Source organism: Cyprinus carpio, chromosome B16 (genome assembly GCF_018340385.1).
Source record: "Cyprinus carpio isolate SPL01 chromosome B16, ASM1834038v1, whole genome shotgun sequence".
Lineage (NCBI taxonomy): Eukaryota > Metazoa > Chordata > Actinopteri > Cypriniformes > Cyprinidae > Cyprinus > Cyprinus carpio.
The window spans coordinates 8,919,604-8,946,731 of NC_056612.1; the positions used below are offsets into that span (position 1 = coordinate 8,919,604).

The following is a 27,128-nucleotide window of genomic DNA, read 5'->3' on the forward strand; positions in this document are numbered from 1 at the left end:
CAGTGATTGTCTTCTGGACAACTGTCAGATCAGCAGTCTTCCCCATGATTGTGTAGCCTAGTGAACCAAACTGAGAGACCATTTTGAAGGCTCAGGAAACCTTTGCAGGTGTTTTGAGTTGATTAGCTGATTGGCATGTCACCATATTCTAATTTGTTGAGATTTTTGAGATTAGTTTTTGTTAAATGTGACCCAAAATCATCACAATTAAAAGAACCAAAGACTTAAACTACTTCAGTCTGTGTGCATTGAATTTATTTAATACACAAGTTTCACAATTTGAGTTGAATTACTGAAATAAATTAACTTTTCCATTACATTCTAATGTATTGTGATGCACCTGTATATTCATAATCTGCTTTACGTTTACCTGGCACTGGAAGTCCTTTCACAAACTTGTAACTTGCATGCTTAGAGCAGAACCATGCATCATTCATTTATATTTCTACATGGCTTCCTGCAATTAAACTCTGATTCTTCAATTGCGCCATCTAGTGGTCTGTTATTGATACAACCACAACTGCTACAACTGATAACGGAGAGTTCACACAGGTACTACGAGTCATGGTGAGGTAATTAAAATGTCAAATTAATATTTTGCGTTCAATTATTTACTTATCAGTATAGATGTAACGATTCTCTCAACTCACGATTCGATTCACGATTTTGATTTCACGATATGATTCACGTTTTTTTTTTTACATAATGAGATTTAAGACGAATCATAAATGTAATGTGTCCTTTTATTATTGCTTGGACAAAATGCTACACGTTTCTTTGAGAAATTAAAATATAACGCTATAATAATATAATAATATACTAATATAGCACTTGCATATTGCTCTTTTGTTGGTTTTGATTCCTTCTATTGTCCTCATTTGTAAGTCGCTTTGGATAAATAACAAAATGTAAATATAATGTAAAAGTAAATAACAAAACTACATTGAAACTTTAAAACAAACCCAAAATCAAATAAGTAACACAAATAAAAGAAAGCTCTTCATATAAACAAACTAAGGCTTTGTCTGTGCTCTTTCTATTTAAAATTAGAGGCTGGCAACCACTGCATTTTAATCATGATCCAAACAAATATGCTGCATACATGCAACATGCGCAGTTTTTAATCCAAATTAGATTTTATAATTTCGAAATTTGAAGCAAAAACAGAACGATTTGACTTCAGTTTTGTGAAACTATACATAAAAATATCTGCATTAAACAGAAACAGCAGACGAGCTGAACGAGATGCAGATTCACTCTCTGCCAGCAGGTGGCGCTTAAAGCGTTTCCTTGGTTTCCGCTTAAAACGATGCAGCGCTGCACTTATGAACGTTAATATGCATTATACAGAGGCAAGATGGAAAGAAACAATAACCTTCTAAACTTTCCTAAAATTTGAATAGTCACATATTTGAATCGATCTTCAACCGGCTAGCGGTTAATTGTTACATCCCTACTTATCAGCCAAGTGGCCGCATGATAAGTGGGAATATTACACAGTGTAGTCTTTATCATCCTGCAGAGGTTTATTTTGCATAATAACCTGCTGACTGTACACTATCCCTCAGTTTGGGAACCACTGGAGTAGGCAATTTGCGTTCTATTAATATGGTCTGTTACAATGCTCTATGTGTTTGATTACTAATGCCTGTGTAGTGCGGTGCTGCACACAGAGGACAAAACGTTCAGCCTGGACTCTTTATCGTCATTTGTGTTAAAATTTGCAAAGTGTACCAAACTGAACAAAACAATTTAAATGCACAGTTTGAATTCATGAATATATAACGGTATCAACGGTATAGCAAAATCCATATGATGGAACAACATAATACCGGTAGTCACGTTCATACCGGTATAGCACCCACCCCTACTGCAAGCTGACCTTTTTGTAAGTTGTTTCTCCTTTGGGGTCAACTCCTCGGTGACCGATGGTCTTCTTCATACTCTGAGATGATCCCGGCCCCTATTTAGAGATACAGAGACACAAATGAGTGACAGAGAAAAAAGGTGAACATAAAAAAACATCTGGTTTAAAGTTAATAGAGGGGATTCAAGAGGCTTCAATGCTGTCCAGGTTTAACTTTCTGTTTGTCAGGTGTTTCCTTGAGTCAAACACAGTCACACACATTCCTATCCGTCTGTTCATCATCTCACTGCCTTGATGATACATGTGAATCTTCAACTGACAATGAGAGCTGTGTGTGTGTGTATCTAACTGTGTCAATATTTGCCCTGTTCGAGATCCTTCTCACATGACTGTTTGATCAACACAGTAACAGTAAGTCAAGCTTACTTCAGCCTGCAGGGCTCATGTGTTCACATTCTTCTACCAATGTCCAGCAACTAAAATACACTCAGACTTGGATGAAACTGTGGACACTGAACTGAGATTTTTACAAGTGCTTGGCTAACAGATCAGAAACTGAGATGAGAAAACAAGGGAAGTTAAAATGTTTGCATGAAGCACTGAATCCTTGAGTGCAGAAACCAGTGAGAACCTGACATCTGTTTAGCGATAAAGCAAGAGCCTGTGCTACACTGTGCATAAATTCATGACTAAAGCCAAATGTTAACCATTCAGAGATCACTATGTTTACTATACAGCATGGCATCAAATGCCTTTTCAGTTATAAAATGGTCACTAAACTGGCAAAAATGAACACCAATAATAAATTAAATTTTGGTACGGGATTGCGTATAATTCTACTGATTGCCACAGTTTCCACGCTTATAACATGGGAAATTCCCGCAAATATTTCAACATGAAAGACGCTCGCGACAGATGACGGAATGTATCATTTGCACGTGCTTTTTAGTCTTACAATTTTAAACATTCAAGTGCTCAATTCAGTACTTGTGACTGTTGAGACCCTTTCTGTGAGCCGCCTCACACCCAAAGCACGCACACATAGAGACGCATCTGAGAGCGCGTGCCTTATTGCACGTAAATGGCCAAATACATACCAAAATATATCAAAAGTGCCCATCTTGATAAGTATTCATGTTAACAGATGATTTATACGAAATATCGTCGGTATACAGGCTATTAAGTTTATGTTAACAGTTGAGAAACTTATGTGTAACAGTTTGATCTGTGCATGAGGTCTTAAAGAGACTTAAATAAACCTGCTGCTCTGTCATTAATGTTTATTTAAACATTGAAGACTAACCAGTGTTATTTTAAAGGTAAATAGATTATTCTGTTTCTGTGGTATTTCTGTACCTGAATATTACTGTTAAACCTACCTGAAAAATGTAAAAGCACTGTTAATTTAATAAACATTTGTTTATGCCATTGCTTGTCATTAATCTATTCCTATTTTATTAATGACTGTTTACTTGTCTTTTTTAGTTCAAATAAATTCTATTCAGAGTTTGAAAGTTTTTTAAGCATCTTCCTCACAATATAATTATGAATCAACAACATTATAAATTGTAAAACACAAATACACTGGGTAACGAAACATTTAGGTTGGGTGGTTGTAGTTTAAAAATATGTCTAAAAAATACCCTAACTCCCCCTTCAAACTACCCCCCCCATAAGAGCCACCTAATGGGGGAACCCCCCCCCACCATTTTCCAAAATGAAATTCAGGCCCTTTCTGCTCTGATTGTGTATGCATTTTAAATATGTGCTTCCCTTCCAGTTAGGTCATTCTGACACAAACAGATCAATGCCAGTAAATCTAAAAAAATAACAGTAACATGATTTAATGGAAAAAAATAATGCAGTGACGAAATTATAAAAGGAACTGCAGTCACCACATTTAGAATTTAAATAGCTATTAAGAAATAAGTTCTATGAATTACACAAACTGGGTAGTCCAACATAAAATCAGTCTTACCTCTGTCATTGTCATCTTTCGAACTCCGCTGGACCCAAAAGTTGGAGGGAGAGAGAGAGAGAAAAAAAAATAATGTTTCATAGGTGGGCATGGAAAAAAAATACAATATGAACTTCAAAATTACTACTGTTTCTCTTCTCCTACCTGAAGCCAGTCTCTTTTTACTAGACATTTTAACAATTATTAATCCATTTGTCATACATACTAGTCATATATAAATACACACTAAATTACACACTATGGTTCAAAAGTTTGAAATCAAATGAAAATGAAATTAATACTTGAAATCAGCAAAGATGCAATACATTCATAAAAAAAAATTCATTAGAAACTTTTAAATGATAGTGTTTGTAGTTTTGTACATTATGTAATACTAAAAACTAGAAAACGCCTCAGGTCTCACATTCAAAATTTGTCAGTCATCTCTTCTCCACTAGAAAAAAAAGGTAAAGTTGTTACAACCGGACAATGTCACAGGGGGCAAAATCTGTCATGACACCAGGGGTGCCAGACGATCAACAGACTGTCACAGCAGATGCTTTGCGGAGCCGTCACTCAATAAACAACACAGGACAGTCTAAAACACCCAGAGGAATTCATATTTTTATAATGGCAATGTATTGCAGTGCTGTTTTGCACTTGATTCAGAATGATCGCACGTCTTCAGACGAGACAGAAGTTATACAACACTGCCTGTTGTCAAAACAAACAGACTGAGACGCACCGCACAGCGACTTCAACCCTGCCAAGAGTTTGATATTATTACACACAATCAAGATTAGAATCCAACCTACAGAAATAGTAACTGTATTCTTTGTGAACACACACCAGATCTGAGATATCACATGCAACATATGAGAAAAATGACATGTATATAAGTGTCTACAATAAAGAAAAATATTGGTTTAATGTGGTTGGAAAAATCTTTGTAATATCTTCAGTATAAAATATATATTGTGGTGTAATCATTAGATTAAAAAAAGTTACTTTTCTTTAGCTTTGAATACATGAGTGAACATCTAAAACATTTAATTTTTTTCTTTATTATTTTTATCATTTTAAAAATATCATGAAATATTAATTCATAAATATCATTATATTTTCAGGGAGTTGCACCACATGATATTTTACAACATCAACAAACGTTATCTTAGCTGTATGGTCAAATTATCTCATATTCCAAGGGCACTCTTTATGATTTTTTATTTTATTTTACTAAAATTAGATCATATTAATTTAATATAAATTTAACTTATCTTAAATTAGACAGGACAAAAAGTTAGCACTATTTTATTGACCCATTTGTCAAAATTATGATTACAACAAATAGGTTGCACCAGGAAACCAAGTTAGAAATTGTTGTTTTATCAAATCCATCAAACTCTTTAAAGGGATAGTTCACCCAAAAATGAAAATTTGATGTTTATCTGCTTACCCCCAGGGCATCCAAGATGTAGGTGACTTTGTTTCTTCAGTAGAACAGAAACCAAGATTTTTAGCCCAAACCGTTGCAGTCTATCAGTCTTATAATGGAAGTGGATGGGAATCACGGTTAAAACATACAATTAAAAAAAAACAAACAAACAAAACCAAATTAAACCCTGTGGCTCGTATCGATACACTGATGTGTAAAGACACAAAATGATCGGTCTGTGCAAGAAACTAAACAGTATTTATATCGTTTTCAAACAATGACTCAAACAATATAACAACCCTAAGAACATCCCCGAGCGCATCACACTGGGCTCGTTCTCACAGGGAACTACACTGCGACCAAAATGGTCGCATATGCGACCTTTTGAAATGCCATTGCGACCCAAATTTTTATGGGGTCGCAAATGTATCACTATTTGTTTTTGTACCTACTTATGTGTTATGCTATGATTTAGTATGAGCATTTATTAAAACAGAAATGTGTTTTTTAAGAATACGTTTTATAACGTGCTCCGAGCATTCAACATAAGTTGGCTTCAGCCCCGCGATAAAAAAGCTGAACTGAGCAGCTGGTTACTTGCGCTGTGTTCGGTTTGCACGAGAGAGCCGCGTCTCCCGAACAGCAACACTGAACCGAGCTCTCCTTCAGGACGTTCGCATCCTCCTGCACCTGAACGAACAAATACAAATCGCAGTTTAAATAAACAGAAAAAAAAAAGGGCGAAAAGCGAAAGAGCTCAATTCAGCACCAGCGGTGTTCAGGTGTTCAGGGAGCAAGCAGAGACGCGTCTCAAAGTCTTCTTGCTTATGTACCGACACACCCAGAGGATTACTAGTATGTCGAAATACCCGTCTTGGAAAGTGTGTTCGAAAAAGTCTGTGGTTATGTCTTAAGTGAAAGTAAAGAGTTGCAAAAAAAGTCTTTAATGTATGAAAATGAAAGTAAATCACTCACTGCTCTTGACTGAATTACTAGGTTTAACAAGAATTTATCCAAAGTCAATCCAAAAATCAGATAGAACTGATTAATCTGTTTTACTAGTGGGTGCAGGGCACTAGTTCATTTATGTAAGTGAGTATGGCAAAAATACAGTGATCTGTGAAATATTATAAACCCAAAAATTCTTCATACTGTAGACTACCAATGAAATTGATTAAAAAAAAAAATTAGGGACCTGACCATGTTTTGCTTAAGAAAAGTTACTTTTTCTTTAATTGCTAATGCATACCTTTTCACACCACAGACTGAACCAAATTAAGCATTGCTTGCTTGGTAATCATTTTAACAAAGTATTGATAGTTGTTAAATATTGTCATACTGACAGTTGCCTGAAGGAGTTGTTGATTCCATTACATATCTTTTTACAACAGTTATCCGACATTATCAAGCTGGAATTTGTCAAACACAGTTTAACTCTAAATTATTGGCATATTGTATTTTATTTTTCTAAACTATAGCAAATAAATTTGATAATGTGAGAAATGTTGAAGGTGTCTGAATACAAGTTTGGTTTGATTGTGTATTTTATTTGTCACAGTTAAGACTATGCAGTGCTATTTTAAATTAACAAAAACAAGTTAAATGTAAACATTGTGTAAATAGCATCAAATCTTCAAAGAATGAACATACAGTACAAATTAAAAATTTGATTTTTAAACAGGGCCCACTGGGCACCCTGCACCAGGGCCCCTCTAACCCTTCAGCTACAAGACGGATTTTTGCAGTCTGTGTGTACTGTAAGAAAGTAGAACAAGGCATGTGGTTTAAAAGATGGCAAGTAAAACAAAGCACATCTGTATGCAATACAGTTTCATTGTTGTTCATTATTATCCAGTAACAAAATTATAAATAATTTGTGCGACCAAAACATGTTTTGCGCCAGTAACTGAAAAAGATTACGCAATGTCTGAGGCATCTTCTTCTTCTTGCTTTATTAAGTGTAGTTCCCTGTTCTCAGCAGCAGGCAGCCAGGGCGAGGCATCTTCTTCTTCTTGCTTTATGGCGGATTGCAGACTTATAAGTGCATTACCGCCACCTATCTCTCAAGTAAAGCAAGAAGAAGACGCCTGCTGAGAATGTGCTCAAGAGAGCACTAACAGTTCAGACATTGCTTGAATCAGAGGTAAAAAACGCTATTAATACTGTTCAGTTCCTTGCACAGACCGATCATTTTGTCTTTACACATTAATGTCTGCAGGGTTTCATTTGGTTTTATTTGTGTATGTTTTTTTTTTTAAGTTTTATTGTATGTTTTAGTCGTGATTCCCATCCACTTCCATTATAAGACTGATAGACTGCAACAGTTTGAGCAAAAAATCCTGGTTTGTGTTCTACTGAAGAAACAAAGTCACCTACATCTTGGATGCCCTGGGGGTAAGCAGATAAACATCAAATTTTCATTTTTGGATGAACTATGCTTTTAAGCACAGGCTCTTTGCCTTATGATGACTACCAGCACCACTTTTCATCTTGGATGGAAAAACATTGCTGTGGTATCGTGATCATCTCTTTGGTACAGATGAGACATATTTGCCGTTGCTGATAAGTTGATGTAACTGCATAAAGAACGCATGGAAGGTAACTCACCCATTTTTACATGCTTTCAAACAAATTCTTGCAATAGCAACGGCTATTTTAAGTTAGAGTGAGGAAAGATAAAGGTTATTTCAATGGCCAGCAGATCAAGATACATGAAATGACTTGTGATAGTCACACAAGTCAAGGTTGAACAACATGAGATATGTTCAAAGGAGACCACCATGACACTGGTAGCTACAATATGGCCAAGTACACACTGTACAGTTTCAGGAGTGACAACTGCATTTAAATAGGGGAATGAATTACCAAAATTACATTTTCAAATTGTAATAATCAACACCATTTTAACCAAAGCAAAGTAATGCAGTCTCGTGAGTTTGGTATCTGCTATAGCGACCAAAGACTGTGATTTTAAATATACCACTGTCTACAGAGCTGTCAGGTTTTGTTTATGATTGAAAGGTTGCTTTACAAAATAGGCTCTTAACAGGGTTGCCATGTCCACTTATTATAAGCAATGCTTCTTAGGTATCTTTGGACTTGTTTGCTCAGCTCATTTAGCGTTCCATTTTATGGGGATAACAAAAGTTGGCAGGTGCAGGTTTCAATATGTTGGTATGTGGTTTATTTCTTCTGACATAACACATCTGGATGTAAGTTTATCATAGGCTTTTATTATTTTCCATTTTTAAAAGCAAGATCTGGCAACACTGAGTAAAGACATACCTCCTCTCTTGTAATTTCTTGAACCACAACTCTTACGCTTTTATGTCATTAACAACTAGCCGTTCATTTCAGTTCTGTACACCCTGCAGAATTTCTGCAAATACATTTTCTGAGAGTGAATTTGGTTGTAGAATCCACTCCCATAAACTACTTAACTGTGTGTGTGTACAGAACAGGATTAAGCACAAAAAGGTAACTGACAATCAAATTTAACCACAAATAATCATCGCAGTTTCAAGAGTGAGTTTTGTTCCATACATGCACAAAATGATAAATTAAGGGATTCACTACCGTATTTGAATTTGGTTGTCACTTCTGAAAGACATGTACTTGGCCTATGTAAAGCCTTATCTAGTGTTGCAATATCCAGGAACTGTTATATATTTAATTGTTCCCCCAGACTGCTGCACCCTTTCATCATCAGTCTGAAATATCAGTTCCTATTCCCATCTGACTTAATTACACAAACAGATGAGTCACAGTTACAGCTTTCAATTCCCCCAGTTAACAAGCTTAAATCGCCACTGCATACTTGACCATGCAAGAGACAAGCCATTTTGGTTAATTGGTACTCAGAGTCTCTAAATCACACAGCACAACAGAGCCATGCATATACCTCTCTGAGAGGCCAACAGCCTCCAAAATGGAGTCCTTAGATCTGTAGGGGTAAAACAGTTATTTTTAATTAGGACGAAACTGTCAGCACTTAGACCAGTGTGTGCTAAAATTATCTCTCTGAGTGGCTGAGAAACTGGATGGGTGTTTGTTTGGATGGGTATTTGTTGGTTTGTTTGGATGGGTGAGTGTGAGTGCTTGTTGCTTGATTGGGTGTTTGTTATTTGTTTTAATGGGCGAGTGTTTGATGTTTGTTTGGATGGGTGTTTGTTAGGGCTGGGCGATATGGGAAAAAATTCATATATCTGTATTTTTTGGCCGACTTGCGATATACGGTATATATCTGGGTATTTTCATTTTTGTATTTGTGTTAAAAAAAATCTATTTAATCCTCCGCTATATTTTCAGATGTGCTCGTATAAATCTACTGTATATCGATATAAATGGTATTGCCTCATACTGTATTGCTTATAAAGAAATTATCGATATATGCGATATACCGCCCAGCTCTAGTGTTTGTTGTTTATTTGGATGGGTGAGTGTTTGTTGTTTTCTGGATGGGTGTTTGTTTGTTGTTTGTTTGGTTGGGTGGGTACTTGTTGTTTGTTTGGATGGGTGTTTGTTTGTTTGGTTGGGTGGGTGGGTGCTTGTTGTTTTTTTTATGGATGGGTGTTTGTTGTTTGGATGGGTGAGTGTTTGTCTGGATGGGTGTTTGGTTGTTTGGGTGGGTGGGTGTTTGTTTGGATGGATGTTTGTTTGTTTGTATAGGTGAGTGCTTGTTGTTTGGTTGGTTGGTTGGTTGGGTGGGCATTTGTTGTTTGTTTAGATGGGTGTTTGTTGTCTGGATGGGTGAATGTTTGTTGTTTGTTTGGCTGGGTGAGTGTTTGTTGCTTGTCTGGATGGGTGTTTGTTTGTATGGGTGAGTGTTTTACTTGTCTGGATAGGTGGGTGTTTGTTTGGTTGAGTGGGTGTTTGTTTGGATGAGTGTTTTTTGTTTAGTTGGGTGTTTGTTATTTGTTTGGATGGGCAGGTGTTTGTTGTTTGTTTGTTTGGATGGGTGAGGTTTTGTTGTTTTTCTGTATGGGTGTTTGTTAGTTTGGTTGGTTGGGTGCTTGTTGTTTGTTTGTATGGGTATTTGTTTTAGTGGGCGTTTGTTGTTTGTTTAGATGAGTGTTTGTTTGGATGGGTGTTTACTGTTTGTTTGAATGGATGGATGGATGGATGGATGGGTAAAATTATGGAAGAATGGGAAGATGGACAGATGGATGAGTGAATACTGGATGGATGATAGAAGGATGGAAGAGTGGGCGGTCGGATACGTGGATTGATGAATGTGAACTGAGATGATGACATCACTGAATTCAATGATGAACTGCCTTTAACTGTCATTTTGCATTATTGACACACTGTTTTCCTAATTAATGTTGTTCAGTAAATTTGACACAATCTTTTTTGTTTAAAGCACTATATAAATAAAGGTGATTTGAGTTAAAGGTGACATGGATAGAATGGGTACATGGATAGTTTAGTGCAAGGGAGGATGAATAAGTGGATGGACAAACGGACAGATGAATGTTTTCTCAGAGGGAAATTTACGTTGCCTCATAGTAATGACACATGAATTACAGCAAAACCAAACAATTAAAACAAACACTGTTAAAATGCATATAACAAAATTAAAACAATTATAAATTTATAATTTCCTTCATCAAAACACATTGTTTTAACAAATTCTGGCTTTGTTATGCACTACATCCTTAAACCATGAGGCAAGTGAAATGACCACTATGAGAGGTCACATGGCTCATCTTTTGAGCTAGGCTATACTTATGGTTAACCTTAAAGGGGTCATATGATGTGATTTAAATTTTTCCTTTCTCTTTGGAGTGTTAAGGCTGATTTATACTTCTGCGTCGGACCTACGCCGTAGGCTAAGCGTCAGTTTTCATTTATACTTCTGCGTCGCTGTCTGTGTCGATGTGCAGTACACATGCAGACTGCTAGTCTGCAGTGTCCACGGGGATGTTGCTGGTGTAACCTGCGGTACCACGACAAATGCCGAAGAAGAAGTGGCTCATCAGAGAAGCATTATAGCCGTGACCGTGGCAAATAAATATCAAATCATTAAATTATTATTTAAAACTACAAAAAGGAGACAACAACAGAATAGGAGAGGATGGCATTCTTTCAGTCTCCACAAGGACTTGTACCACGGCAGATCCACATTGTTACAAGTGATGTTTTGTTCTTTGCTTTGTTTTATTTTATATAAGAAGGTGTAACATTAAAATATATTAAAGTGCACATAAACACACACAAAACTCAAGTTTATACACATTCACCCAATATTAGCAGACAAAAAACATCGCACCTCCTGCAAACACAAAAACAACACACATTTGAGGTCATGATGGCGTCAGGCTACGCCATACAAAGAAAGAAGGCGCAATTTTTTATCCTCGCTGTTGCCACCACGCCATGTTGTGGAGGCGCTGTGTGTTTCGTTGTGAAAGCAAAAACTACTTTGTTTGCTCTTCCAAAAGAGGACACAACTAGAAATCAGTGGTTAAGTTGTATTTACAACACTCATCCAGAACAGTTAAACCAAAATATACAGATGTGGGCAATGCATTTTATGGAGGACTGTTTCCTGATCCTGGGAGAGAAGACTACACTGCCCCGGCTGTTCTGACTCACAGACTGTAAGTACTTTTACACATTTAAATAATTTGCCACTGATGATTTCAAACGCAAGTTTTAATGAGTCTAGAGTAGGCTTGATGTTTGTTGTTTCTCAGATCACAAATGCAGACATGGTTTTAAGTTTATGATGCGTTATGCAACGCAACGCATAAAAAGACAGAATAAGTCATTATAATCAGTAATTATGTCCCCACTGTATGCAACAAATGCCTCATTTGTAATGTGTTTTAATGTTTTTGTCTGGTCATGCCAGGAGACGGCTTCACAATATGTTAAGTGGCGTAACATTTCCGTCACGCGCTTGATGTATTCGACCAATCACAATGCACTGGATAGCTAGCCAGTCAGAGCACACCTCACTTTTTAGAACGATGAGCTTTGTAAAAATTGACGCAATTCAGAAAGGCTGGGCATAGAGGAGAAAACTTTTTTTTTTGTTTTTAACCTTAAACCACATAAACACATTTCATTAAAATTAAAAAAAAAAATAACATTAAAATTAAGAGAAAACAAAAATATGAGGTCATGATTTTCTCTCAAGAGTGGTAGGGAACAAATCTTGTACCTCCTGCAAACACAAAAACAACACACATTTGAGGTCATGATGTGCTGCCTGTGAGATGGGATTTTAGATGTTCACCAGTCTGCCCCATTTCATCTGGGCGAGCGAGCTGGTTTTTGTTCCATTTTCACATTTATATTTAGAGCAAAAGAACAGCCTGGGCCATCATCAAGACAGTGTGCGTGTCTCTGAGAGCACTAAAAATACTTCCAGTAGAGTGCTAACTATGTCCTAATGTGGGTTACCCACACAAAATACCATGATATTCTGAGCTAACAGACAAAACCACCCAAATAATGACCACATTATTGACTTCAGCACCTCATACAAGTGAAGTCAATCTCCCCTTCATTTCCCAAGGGATGTTATTTTTACTCAGTGGTCAATGAAGACAGACAGAGAGTCGAAGAGAATAACCACTCGCAGGACAAGCACTGTTAATGCCATTTACATCCAGAGAACCAACTGTCAAAGGGATGAATGCATTATCACTTTGTCATTAGTTTTGTAATGAACAGCTGAAAAAGATTAGCATTCTCAAACACAATAAGTGCAATAATTATTAAGATTACATGTTTGCCATGGTTTAATCAGCACCAAGTGACTAAATAACTTTAAACTCCAAATGCAGTTTACAGAAATTCCTGCAAGCTTTCATGGAGCACAAAAAGCCAAACTAAACATTTTCTCACACAACTGAGGGAACTCCTTAACTCCTGGTCAAACTCCTGATAAAATGCTGCCTAATGTCACTGTTACATAAGCCCTATTTATACACATTTAATTTGGCTTATTATGTGTAGCACAAAATATTGTTTCAATAAAAGAGAAAACTATTTTTTTTAATTGTACCTTATTCAATAACTATGGGTGTGACTGTGGAAAGTACTAGCACACTGACACCCAAGTATTTAACTTAATAAGCATTGAGCTAGTTTTAAATATTAAAAAGATTTAAACATCGTTGTCTTATAAGAGAAAGGTGTTAATATTCCATATACTATGGCATTTTTCATGACATTTACAATAATGAAAAACTTAATGCTACCAAATTTACTACTAAAAAAACTGAAGATCTCTGAGCAGTTTGGATACATTTGACCAAACACTAACATCTCTTATTTAAAAACAAATATGTAATAAAAAAATAATCTAACTAAATAAGCCATTAGCATGTTGTGCAGTTGTTGAAACTCGACAACAGGGAGATATTCACAGAGAATGGCTCATTCAAATTTGCCAAAACCAAGTCCAAAACAAACCAGTTTAATAGAAAACAACCAAAATTATTTTCTACTGAATTGTATTGTTAATGTAGGTTATTTATTTTAATAGTAGCTCTGTTATTTGTCTGATATGGCTGGGCTAACGTTAGTTAGCGTATAGCATGCTAGCAACAGATCCACATCATCGATCTGGATTATTTCAGGAAAATCTTCACATCATAGATCAACTAATTCAATAAATTACACAAACGCATATCTAATAAATGACATTTTTGTTATATTTACAAACTAACATCTATAATAGATGAAATGTTTTGTGTTGTTGTAGAACAAAAGGCTTGATTGAAGCCAGTAAACACACTGAATCAATCCAGTGCTAGTAAAAACAGCGGATCCATGGCAACAGATCAACATTAAAACACAAAAAACACACACACACGACTCCAAATCACTAAAGAAACGTAATGGTTTAACGTTAATTTACCTGGAGGGGCAGATAAGCCCGTGTCGGGTGGACCGGCGGACGCCATTTTTATTCGGGTTTACCGTCTGGACCCGATCCCTGACCGGAACCAGAACAGACAGACTAGTGTCCGGTTCCGCTCGCTCTGACTCTCTGCTGGCACTGACCTAACTGACACTGTAACTAATAATACTACAAAACAACTAAGTTATCTACACAATCTGTTATTCGATATTTTATACTAACATCTAATTTATCCAAATGATCATTTATAATCCAAATTATACAATGTAATACCCGCGCTTTATATGTGTATAGATACTGACGATAGTCTTTCCGAGTGAGCGTCCCATTAGTTTGTGAAACAGCTCGCCAAGCCTTTATGTACAGTGCTAAAAATAACAAAACTGTTCCCAGAACAGATAACATCTTGGACAGGTTGAGCATGCATGACATTTAAAGTCACGGCACACTGGGAACAAAATAAATGTTTACATTTCAAATAATACATTTTTTAAAAGTACATGTTATAATGCATGTTATTTAAAAGTAAAAGAGACAACTCACTGCTAAAAAAAAACAACACACACTATGATTGTTGGCTGGTCTTGGCTGGTTTAAGCTGGTCTCCCATTGTTGCCTGGTCTTGGCTGGTTTAAGCTGTGTCTCCCAAAGCTGTTTATATATAGTGCTGTGAGTGTTTATGCCTGATATATGTGTGTGTGTGTGTGTACCCCTTCTTACAGTCTGTTATAGTTTTATATCATTGTCTAAATGTATGTGTTCACTATATATATATATATGTGTGTGTGTGTGTTTTGTACATATTAGATTAGAGTATATACACACACACACACATATAGTATTTTAAATGTAATATATATGATAGTATTGAAATGAACATACATCAGAACAATCACAGAAGACTTTTTATTTATATATTACATACATATATAATTTGTTATATTTTTGGAAACGGTGTAAACAAAACATTTTGAACTGTCCAAGCAGTTCTTTTTTTTTATGCTGAAAAATCTCTTAATAATCTGTAAGACATTTTGCAACAAAACTGCATAAAAGACGTATAAAATGCATTATAAAAGAGCCAAAAAGTGGTACAGGTTTGCTTCAACTCAGGTGTACATGTATTGAAATGTGTGCGCTCTGTAAAAAAAAAAAAAAAGATGCACATTCAGAGATCACATCAGGGATTCTGTCTGACTCAGAGGTTCTCAGACCAACAGAAGCTGAGGGCAGTTCTTCCTCCTGCTGACTTTCTCTGCCTTGCCGATATAGCTCAGGAGCAGCTTTGTGGCACATTTGACACGGTTTTTGATTTTGGGTGCACAGCAATGAGGCTTCACCAGCTCCTTCACTTTACACATATCATTCAGGTGCCTGTCAAGCTAGAGGAAAATAATACAGTAAAAGATAAAGAAAATGTGCATTTTTGCTGTGTTTAATCGTTTAGACATTCACTCTCTTAAAAAGAGACTGTTTACAATTACATTTCGATTTATTAAGCATATCTGATCACGCATCAATCCAGTTTAGCCACACATCACGTCAGGTCAATCTTGGCCTTACCTCAGCCTCTATACATGCAGGTCTCTCCTGTAACTCTAGAGCGCAGCACCGTTCAACCATTTGATCCACAGAAAAGGGGAAACCCTTCCTGTTGGCGAAAAATTAGATTTCCGTTACTAATTCTTCAAATATTTTTACATTTTTCAGTACCTACAGTTTGGTGCATGTTGGTAAAACAAATAATAAAAATACATTAATAAAACTTTGCACAATAAAAAAAAACAACAAAAAAAAAAACAACAAAAAAAAACAGACTTTTAGTTAAATATATCTTTGGATTTTCATTGTCCTTGACGATGTTTTGCCATGCACAAGGTTAACCACACCGAGATTATTTTTTAACTATCCTTGTTTTGACTAGATTTCATGGTCAGTGTTGCCTGAAGGGAAATAGATCAACCTAAACAGAGATAATAAAAGCACAAAAACAGCAGCATGGACATATTTTCAGAGAACAATGGCATGTGTTACTCAACAGAACCTAAAATCTGAATATTCTCCCATGACACGAGTTTCTCCAGTGGCTCATGCACATATAAAACAGAAAACATTTCAAGTAGTTTCACTGTATTTTTATAAATTCTTTGGGAAACAAAACATTCATACTTGTGGGTTTATTTGATAACATGCAATTTGGAATGAAGAGGGTCTTACATGCTTTGGATAGTTGTGTGTGTGTGGCATAATGTCTGGAGGGTTGGAGGAGCAGCAGGAGTGCCGAGTTCTCCACCAGTGGATCTATATTCTGGATCTGGAGCAGAAGCTGCGAAACAGGAGTACTGCTCTTCTCCCTTCTTCTTTCCACAACACTCAAACTGCTGTCCTTTGGCTTTCTTCTCATCTTTACAAAACTTATCAACCATCTTCTTCCACTGAAACAGATCAAAAGAGATACTCACGACTTATAAGCAACAAAAATCAAGTTTAATAAGAAAAGGTAATGCCAGTTTTTTTCTTTTCAGCTTAAAGGAATGGTTAGATTTACTACTTAGTTCTGATGTGTTTGTTTGTTGATTACGCAAACTTGTTTTATTGACCATTTGGAAGTGTTTTCATGAGTTCAGAAATTGTGAACTGAACTGTGAACCAATTCTCTTCACCTTCTTTTCAGCACAGCGTTGGTCGCTCTTTTTCTCCTTGCAGCACTGCTTGTATTCTCTCTCGAGGACGTTGATGGCCTTTGATTGACGGACCAGCCAGCCGTAGCCAGTGCGAGGAAGACACTTGGGGATGTATCGTGGTCGGGTCTTGTGATGAGCGCAGATAAGTGCTATGTTGGAGGAATCGGGACGGCCGGGTGGAAAGCTGATGTGTGGAACTTCCGACTGCTTCATAAGTGCTTTTTCATAAGCCACCAATGAGCTGGATGATTAAAGAGAGAGAGCAATGTTTAAGTATTTATACATTGTCTATTCATTTTTCTTTTCCTCTGTCTCATTTGCAACCCTAAATGTGCTTATTAACATGGTGGGACGAATGAGTGTTTGTTACATCACCACCTACAGCTAGAATATGAACCAGTGTTGAGGATGACACATTTCTTCTTTTTATGGGTTGAGAAGATGACACATACTTTTTTCTTTCCAGCTACATTTTTGTCTATATTGAAAAAAAAAAAACTACTTCTCTTTGTACACATTTTATAGTTTTGCTCTTTTATTTAAGGATTAAGTGTCAAAAATCAGTTGGTACAATGGCCCAGTTATGACTGGTACCGTTTTTTGACAGACCTATTGAAATTAATTTAAAAACAAATAAATTACTTGTGAAAATAAGCTAAGGTGTTTTTATTCTTCTTGGGTATCTTTTCAAATTATTTGCACAATATATAAATGAATCTTGTCTGGACCTGAAGTAATATCATGCAGCAGCATATTAGGGACGGTTGCAGATGTAGGTTTATAAGTCTCATAAACACAAACTTCATGGATTTTAGATTTTATTATTTGCCAAATCTGAATTTCAGGTGCACTGACTATAAAATCTTGTATATTCAAATCTGTTAACAAATGTGAAAGTGTTAAGGGGGTAAAAGTTGTTTTCTGTTTAGGTCACTGATTATGTGTCTTTAAACTGTATACTTAAACATATATCATGTGGTCTAACCATTGGAGAACATTTTCCAAGATGATTAAGAGAATTTCATTCTTAATGTAAGATATTTTGTCATGTAATCTAAAGATGTACTTTATGGGTTAATATCTAACTTTCTTTTGAAGTCAAAAATGTTTAATGCAACTAAACCTAACTACAATTGAAGTTCTTAATTGTTTTGAATTTTTAAAAACATCAGTTGGTTAAAATTAAATTTTAAAGTTGATTAAATTATTGCTCATGTGCCTATTTACATTAGTAGCCACAATAGGGTCTTCTTTTCATCATTAAATCAAAAATTGACAGTGTGCCACCTTTTATTTTGGTCACAGATATCATTTAGAATGTGAGCAGAAGAGAAAGACCACTACTTAACAGTTAAAAAAAAACAAAAAAAAAAACATTTATTTTCAATGTTGAAAAGAATTTAATTGTTTGATGTGAACATCTATCATGTGGCATAACCAATGTTGAGTCCAACAGGATTTGAAGAAGAACTAGTCAGGACCACTGGTTTAAAACAGAGTATTTACTAGAGATCAATAACACAGGGTAGTACATGAAGAGAAAAAAACATCTCTTTTTTCAGTCATCTTTTGTACTCTTTAATAAGAGTGTGTGTGTGTGACCATTATCATACAATACTGTACTTTGCCAGCCAATATCCATGAAAAAGCTTGAACATTACCAAATACTGTATGTGCATTATACAATTTAAAAATACTGAGTAAAATGGTAAGCCACATCAACATTACAGTTATTTCCATGACTGCATTCATTTTAAAATAACAGTTTTTGGAAAAACAAAAAAACAATATATGGCATATAACATTATTTTTGATCTGTAAACTACATGAAGGAGGAGCCATTATGAAACAAAATGTAAGATCAAGGCTTACAGAAATATATACCATAAAATAAAAGCTTGAAATGTTTTTGTAATACTGATATGTTGTTAAAACCTCAAGCACAGCAAAGAAATATATAGTAATTAGTACAAAATAACAGCTGAATGATCTAATTCATTTTGATTCACTCAGGTAACACTACAAACATTGATTTTCAAAACGTATTTAATAAAAAACAAAATGCCCATTAAAAACTCAAACTAAAAACACACTGCATGTACTCCAGTAGAAACCTACCCTTTGCAAGCGCCGGAGTTGTATTTGAAGCCTCTAATCTTTTGTGGAGTGTTGCCATGTGAGACCTCGGAGGAGACGTGATATGAAGAATCTGAAGCCTCCTTATCAAAACAGCTCCATCTGGCCTTCCCACTCTTCTTGCAGCAGAAGTAGTGACTGGTCTTAATAGAGAATTCCTCAGTACAGTAGGCAGACAGACTCTTCTTCCACTGAATGATTGGAAAGACAATAAACCAGAAATCAGAAATAAATATACAGGTGCATCTCAAAAAATTAGAATACCATGGAAAAGTTCTTTAATTTTTGTAATTTAATTAAAAAAAAAAAAGCAATCTTTCTTATATTCCAGATTCATTGCATACAAACTGAAATATTTAAAGAGTTTTTTGTTTTAATTCTGATGGTTATGACTTACAGCTTAGGAAAATTAAAAATTCAGTATCTCCAAAAAAATTGAAAATTCCATTCTGAGCTTGATCAGTTTGATTAATTTGAAGTATAAATACTGGGTACCTCCTGGGCTAGTTTAGAACATGCAACCACAATTATGGGAAAGACTACAGACTTGACAGTTGTCCAGAAGACGATCACCGACACCCTCCACAAGGAGGGTAAGTCACAGAAGGTCATTGCTGAAAGGGCTGGCTGTTCACGGAGTGCTGTATCGAAATATATTCATTGAAAGTTGACTGGAAGGAAAAAGTGTGGTAGGAAAAGTTGCACAAGCAACAGGGATGACCACAGCCTTGGGAAGACTGTCAGGAAAAGCCGATTCAAGAACTTGGGAGAGCTTCAGCAAGGAGTGGACTGAAGCCAGAGTCAGTGCATCAAGAGTCACCATGCTCAGACGTCTTCAGGAAATGGGCTACAGCTGTCACATTCCTAGAACCATGCCACTCCTGAACCAGAAAAAAAAAAAAAAAAAAAAAACCAACACTAATAAGCCCTGTAAAAAGCATCTAACCTGGGGTAAGGAAAAAAAAAAAGAACCGGACTGTTGCGCAGTGGTCCACAGTCCTCTTTTCAGATGAAAGTAAATTTTGCATTTCATTTGGAAATCAATGTCTGGAGTCTGGAGGAAGAGTGGAGGGGCACAGAATCCAAAGTCCAGTGTGAAGTTTCCGAAGTCAGTGATGATTCGGGGTGCCGTGACATCTGCTGGTGTTGGTGCATTGTGTTTTATCAAGTCCAAAGTCAATGCAGCCATCTACCAGGAGATTTTGGAGCACTTTATGCTTCCATCTGCTGACAAGCTTTAGGAGATGCTGCAAAATGAAATCAGCAGGACTTCAGCACCTACCCACAGTGCCAAAACCACTTCCAAGTGGTTCACTGACCATGATATTACTGTGATTGATTGGCCAGCAAACTCACCTGACCTGAACCTCACAGAGAATCTATGGGGTATTGTGAAGAGGAAGATTAGTAACATCTGAAAAACAATACAGAGGAGCTGAAGGCTGCTATCAAAGCAACCTGGGCTTCAATAACACCTCAGCAGTGCCACAGGCTGATCAACTTCAATTACGCTTTGAAGCAGTAATTTGTGCAAAAGGAGCCCCAACCAAGTATTGAGTGCATAATAAACCTACTTTTGAGATCTTGAACATTTCTGTTTTGTAAATCTTTTTTTTGATTGATCTTTGAGAAAATATTCAAATTTTTTGAGATGCTGAACTTTTTCATTTTCCTAAGCTGTAAGTCGTAACCATCAGAATTAAAATAAAAACTCTTGAAATATTTCAGTTTGTGTGCAATGAATCTAGAATAAGAAAGTTTGCTTTTTTGTATTAAATTACAAAAAATAAAGAACTTTTCCATGATATTTTTTTGAATGTACCAGTACAAAAGGAAAAACACTATAATAACAATGAGGTACATCGACACTGAAAAAGAGAGAGTGCAACAGTCATGAGAGAATTATACACGCACAAACAGTAAAAGCTGTTTACTTTGACAATGGTCCAATGTTCTGGATACTTTGTCACCAAAGACTAAATATTGAAACGAAAACAAAGAGAGATTTTGTCTAAAGATCTTGATTGTGCCTGAGAGTGCAGATATTTCCCTGGTGCACAACATTGTCCATATAAAGACAAAGTAAACAATAGAACTGAGCAACATCAAAAAATTTAAGTCAGTGTAAATGCAGTAAATTACAAAGGCAAAGCAGGGGAAAACAAGTATTTCACTGCCTTTAAAATGTCTTTCACTTTCTGCTGAAAAGCTAGTCCTCCTAGATCTGTGGTCTCTGCTCTAGTAATATAAGGAATCTGAAAGCAGTTAAGAACTGGATTATTTAAACCAGATGCGAGTGTAAACAAACACTGTGACTCTGTAGCACTAAACCTGTTTGAGAAAGGCTACACAGCCTCAAGTTATGGTAGAGGTTTGGTGCTGGATTGACATGTTAGCACTCAAAACAAGTTAGCATTTTAGAACTTCTGGTTCCATCATCCTGAAGTCAATGGGTTGAAAAACAAAAGTTTTTGGTTAAGGAAAGCTACACAAATTTTCATGCTTTATTCTACTGCATAAAATACATCAGTAATACCCCATTTTGATTTTTTTACTTGTATTAAAATAGGTTGTTGCTAACAAATGGGACTACAGAGGCTGTTATGGACATTAAACTACTCACTAGTCTGCTTTTATAACCTCATTATGTTTATAATCACACTCTTGCAAACTAGTCTAACTCTACAGTTTTAAAATAAAGACTGAAAGAGAGAAGCTTAAAGTCATGCGACTGTTGTAGTTTGTTTATAGCCTACATTTAGCTTTATACTTCTGGTGAAAATTCATAAAAGGTGTGTTCATTTTTTAAGATAATCAAAACATGTAAGAATGATATACTTTTATTAGTGACGGAACTTATTTTCCACAATAATCCAAAAGCCAAAAAAAAAAAAAAAAAAAAAAAAAAGACAATTCTTGAGAGAACAAGGGTGATGTTAATTTCCAGGTTGGCCTACAAAACTATGTCATCACTGCAGCTCTCCAATTCATTTGTTTCTGCTTTCGTTTAGTTTGGTTGCATTGAATTCATACACTAAAACTTTAAAGTAGTAGTTCTCAATTTATATCACAACAGAAGTACATATGAGCTTGGACAGAAGGTCCTGTGAATATAGTCTTGTGAAAGCTACACCTGTTATTAGAAGGTATAATAATGTCTAGACTCTCACCGCTTGTTCAGCACAACAGATTTGCTCTTCTGGTGCTCCATTAATGCCACAGCAGACACCGTACCAGGATTGAAGTTGATTGATAGCATCAGCCTGACGATGCTCATGGCCAAAGCCACTCTGAGGAAACATGTCTTTAGGGTACCGGACCGGAGCTTTACTGAACCGACAGATATCTTGCAGGTTGCCTGTATTTGGAAAGGCTGGGGGGAAATCAACCTCTGGACCCATACTGGGTCCCACTGAGCGAGGGCTAAACACTGGGCGACCTGATGAGGCAGATGAGAGATTTTTAAAATGTAAAAAACAATTATACCAAAAATTGACAGGTTAATTTGTAAAATGCTGCAATTCAACCAGTGCTACATTAATTGAGTCCAGGACTTCTTAAACACTATGGAAGAGCTTTTTATATAAACATAAAATGTTAATCTAAAGACCACCCTAAGTTCTTGCTCAGAAGTCGAGACACACTGGCAAACTAAATCTCAGCTCCCAAGCCAAAACACATTATAGCATGCAGCTGTACCTCTTGGAGCATTCTCAGGGTGAAAGTTTGTGACTTCTCTCTGGGTCATGTCTGAAGAGCCTGCAGCTAAATACACACAAAGAAACCCAGGAAAGGATGTAAAACACCATCCAACAATTTCATTGACTTTACATTGAGAAACAGCAAGCGATCACTCACCCATTACTTTGGAAAGGTCATGGATGATTGGTCTCTGCATCATCAAAAAGTCCAGCTCTGAAATAAGACAAAGAAAGTGTAAACTCTTGGTTTACAGATGAAAATGAGTTTTGCCTTTCAAGTCAAAATTATCTTTAACGAATCAAAACACATATCCATTCCAAATATAAACAAACTGATCAAATCAACAGGACAAGTCAATCACTGATCATGGTCTTACCCTCAGGGGTAAGTGGCAACTCTCGCTGAAGGCCATCTGCGAACGAAAGAAAACCATAAGGTCAGGTTCCTGAAAAGCACGGCTTTGCATTAATCATCAGTAATGACATTACGAGTGAAACTTGCATTCAAACGAGCGAAATTTAGTTGGCATCACAGAAAGGTCCACTGTCTACTACTGACAGTAGTATAGTGATTTATGAAGCACAGCTAACACTTCTAGAAGTCATCATCCACGCACTTGACAAACTTAAACTTTTTGCAAAATCTGTGCGGGGAATTTTTACGTGAAATTTCGTGCAAAAACACGCAGACCAACTTCAGTGAGCCACACCAGATTTCAATCTGCGTGTTGCGCTGGTGACATGCAAAGTTATGCTTTTTTTGAACAACACTGTTATTGTCCATTTTTTTTTTTATCTGAATGGTATGTTGTTGTATAATATGTAAGATCCCCCCCACTGGTCCTACGACGGCAGCCAATGATGCGGCAGAAGGATTCTTGCGTGATACTGTCTTTCCTTTTATGCAACAATATTAATTTAAATACATTTTCTTAAATACATTACCTCTTTAATTGATCCGACTCCAAAATGAAACAGGTTTTAACAGATGTGTAATAATTATTAAATTTCTGTAAATATTTGATCATTTGATTTAGCCTTTACTTTATGTTATACTCATTCATTCAGATTCCTATAACACTTCGAGTCTTATATCAGTTTGATATACAAATCTCTTACCCACAAACTCGTCAGTCTTGGTCATTAGAAAGAGGTGACTGACTTATATTCTAGACGGCTCATGCCATACTTTGCTCATTACAGAATACTTTTATAAGTCCCCATAGATCCGTACAACTTAAAGTAAAACTATATCTAACCAGAGTTCATGACCATTACTATAGAACCAGGTTGACCAACTTAACTTCCTCTAATGTAACTTTATATAATCATGCCATGATTTCTCACATCCACTTAGTTAAAATAATGTTACAATAATCAGAGGTTGAGGCGGACTCAAATTTATGTTGATCAACAACTCACTGTTGTCCTAAACAGAAAAACCCATTAGCCTCTACAGTCTAAGTATACATAACTAATGCCAATGTGTTAGCTGGAGCTCTAAAACATTTAATCCGTTACTAACCTGAGCACAAATTTTCAGTGTTATAGACTTACTATAATATATTAAAGTTAACAACACAAAGACTAGTTAGAATAAATAAAGTATAACAATTTATTTGCAGGTAAGCAAACAATAATTCACAATCCAATTCAAATCATAAATCCCTAATCAATTAAATACAATCAATAATCCAGAAATGAAGATTTTAGAAGTAGTTACCTGGTAGCAGAAAATAATACACACAGCACTCGTGTGGGAGATCTGTTTGCAGATTCTCTGAGCTCTTTGTAACTCTCCCTTAAATACCCAGAAGTGTTACCAAATGGTATTGTTTGTTTATTGCAGGGGTTTTAGCATATCACTTTTGGGGGTTGCATGTGAGTAACATGGAGCTTTTGTTTCTCTCAGCTGGGTCTGCTGTTTTGTGAGACCGAGTTCAGGTGTTGATTCTCGTAAGAGTTCCTTGTCTTTCCTAGGGCTGTTCGATTCCACAATTTTTGGAATCGATTCCGATTCCAATTCCTGGTCCTGGAATCGATGGGAATCGATTCCAAAGAATCTGATTCCTCACTGTTGTTTTCGATTCTTTTCAATTCTTTTGTTTTTTTTTTTTTTTTTTTAGATTAAATGAACCAAATCACATCATGATGACTGCAGGATAGGTCGTATAATGTATCCTTCATATAATATGAAGCTAAAAAAATTGTAAAAAAAAAAAAAATGATGATATGAAAGTTTTGTTTTTTCAGCTTTGCTCGTGAAATTAGTCATAGCCCAGCTCAGCAGGGACATGCGTTTATCGCATATATTAAATAAGACATGAAGTGTCTAAAAGAAATGTGCACAGTTGAGCTGAATGATGAAGTTTACTTTGTATACTTTGCACAATATTAACAAAACTGTACACTTAAACTAAATAACCAGAACATTAATAACTGATAGAGCTCATGGTTTATCTGTCAATCAGATGCGCTCCCGGCCACTGATCTATGCTCGTGACGTAATTCTTTTATAATTATCATTGGCTGATAAAAATGTTTTTAAAAGTAGTATTTTAGATGGAAATAAGATCAAGACCCTCATTGACGTCATGATCTATTCTGTCATGAACCGCTCAAAATCATGGAAAAGCCAGTTCTACCGTAAAATAACCTCTGAATCGTTTTATATATATATATATATAATAACCTTTTATCTCACAACTGTTGTAATTAAGGCTTTGGTGAATTGTGCTTCTGAAACGGAAGGCTAGCCTACATCCTAAAATTCAATTGATCAGTACCGACTCGTTTTTTTTTCTGTTTTGTTTTTTTTTTTCTTTTTTTTCGTGAATTTAAATGTGTGCAGCTTTTGTACGGATGTAGGCCTTCCGTTTGAGAGACTCCCATTGATAAGCTTTGTTGAACTGAAAAAGACTCTGAATGAGGAGTCGACTCCCCTTGATTTAATAAACTACCCACACCCAAAGCCCCCTAACCGAATAACCGAATAACACTTGAAACAAACACCACACCTAGTCTTTCCAGACTGTGACCTTCTGATCCACACAAATGGCATCAATAATCTTACATAATAACTGCCTAAAAATTAATTACTTATAGTAACTGCCCATTTACTATAATGTTTTACCAGTGAAACTCACAATCTTGCTGAACTAAATATGTGGATCCCTACTGAAAAAAACAAAACAAAAAAACAATAGAAACCATCATAGAAATTCTAATAGTATCCACTACAAATACCATTACAAACATTACAAGACATTTCAACTAATTAAACAAAATTGTTTCCTGTGGTGTGTTTTGAGATATATTCCCTTAGGATTTAGTGGTTTTAACAAGCCACCAATAAAAGGCAACAAATTACCAGAAGAGATCCACAGAGACATTACAGTTTCCATTAAAACCAATACAATTCCTGTGATGGTTTCTGTAGTTTTTCAGCAGGGAAGAATCGCTGACGTGACATTTACAATAACATGCTGGTGTGATATTATTTAATAATAGATATTAAAAATACTGCGGCGTGATGGTATGAAGTTGAAAATATAATTCAAACAGACCTTCATCCAACAGCGTGTCAGTAATATCCCTTTGGACAGGAGAGTCTGGAAAAGTAGGACACATCGGCATTAATCATTAGAGGGAAGAAAGAAAAAAAAAACTTGGATAACATCCAGAACATCTGCAAGCATGTTTTATGTAACTCTGGTATCCACGGAAAAAAAATATATACACAAACACTGCCTTACGAAACATGACAAATCATTTCTACACTGTCGTAAACGCCCCAGGAATTTATATTCCTTCTCATAAATACTGAACATTAGATATATGCAAAAGTAGCCTACTCCGTGTCTGAGCTGTTTTGTGCAAACGACATGAAAACATTAGCGTGACGCAGGCCTAAAAAGTTGCATTTACCTTCAGATGCATCGCACAGAAGAGCGAGTAAAAGCGTCAAATAAAGTCCCACGCCGCGTGAGGAGCTCATGGTCGGTGATGTGCCCTCAGTCAAACACTTCTCAGTTGAAGTTAACGTGTATCAGACGAGGAGGCCGCTGACAGTGTGTTCACCGTTCAGCTCTTCAGCTTTTAAAGGCAAACCCTGCAGGCAGGACGCGTCGAGTTCAGAAGGAGATCATGTGGAGGAGGAGGACTGTCTTCAGCGTTCACAGACGTACTTGCTGACACACTTTAACTCCTTCACAGAAGTTTGCTTCTATTTTTTTCTTTACTAGTAGCCTACGTGCCCCGTCCTATCCTGTACCAGTCTATAAAATAATAAAATAATAGGTCAGATGGGTGAGGACGGAAAGGAGGGCAGTGTTTACTGTCAAAAAATAGGCTACACTAATTTCCATGTCACTTCCTTTCCCAATTTTGAACTACACGAGTTGCTTTTCTAGAAAAAAATCTGTAAATGACACTTTTGATTATTTTTTTTAATACCTGCTTGGTCGTCAA

The 27,128-nt window shown here is 36.1% G+C and overlaps 2 protein-coding genes across 2 annotated transcripts in view; both read right to left on the reverse strand.

Moving 5' to 3' along the window:
- LOC109111379 (phosphatidylinositol 4-phosphate 5-kinase type-1 alpha-like) overlaps positions 1-14,464 on the reverse strand; it is a 29,982-nt gene extending 15,518 nt beyond the window's left edge. Inside the window, exons 1-3 of the mRNA XM_042740531.1 lie at positions 14,135-14,464; positions 3,846-3,880; positions 1,883-1,963 (exon numbers count right to left, since the gene is read on the reverse strand). Of these exons, the coding sequence (XP_042596465.1) occupies positions 1,883-1,963; positions 3,846-3,880; positions 14,135-14,180 (162 nt within the window). The 5' untranslated portion in view covers positions 14,181-14,464. The remainder of the gene's footprint in view (positions 1-1,882; positions 1,964-3,845; positions 3,881-14,134) is intronic.
- Positions 14,465-15,019: 555 nt separating this feature from the next.
- Positions 15,020-26,920, reverse strand: ecm1b (extracellular matrix protein 1b). Its single transcript, XM_042740532.1, has 11 exons — positions 26,586-26,920; positions 26,225-26,269; positions 23,036-23,071; positions 22,816-22,872; positions 22,657-22,722; positions 22,128-22,396; positions 18,940-19,148; positions 16,801-17,062; positions 16,355-16,572; positions 15,701-15,788; positions 15,020-15,519 (listed from the first exon to the last, which is right to left on the reverse strand). The coding sequence occupies exons 1-11, from the start codon at positions 26,653-26,655 to the stop codon at positions 15,346-15,348; spliced, it is 1,494 nt and encodes a 497-aa protein (XP_042596466.1). The 5' UTR covers positions 26,656-26,920; the 3' UTR covers positions 15,020-15,345.
- Between the last annotated feature and the right edge of the window lie 208 nt (positions 26,921-27,128).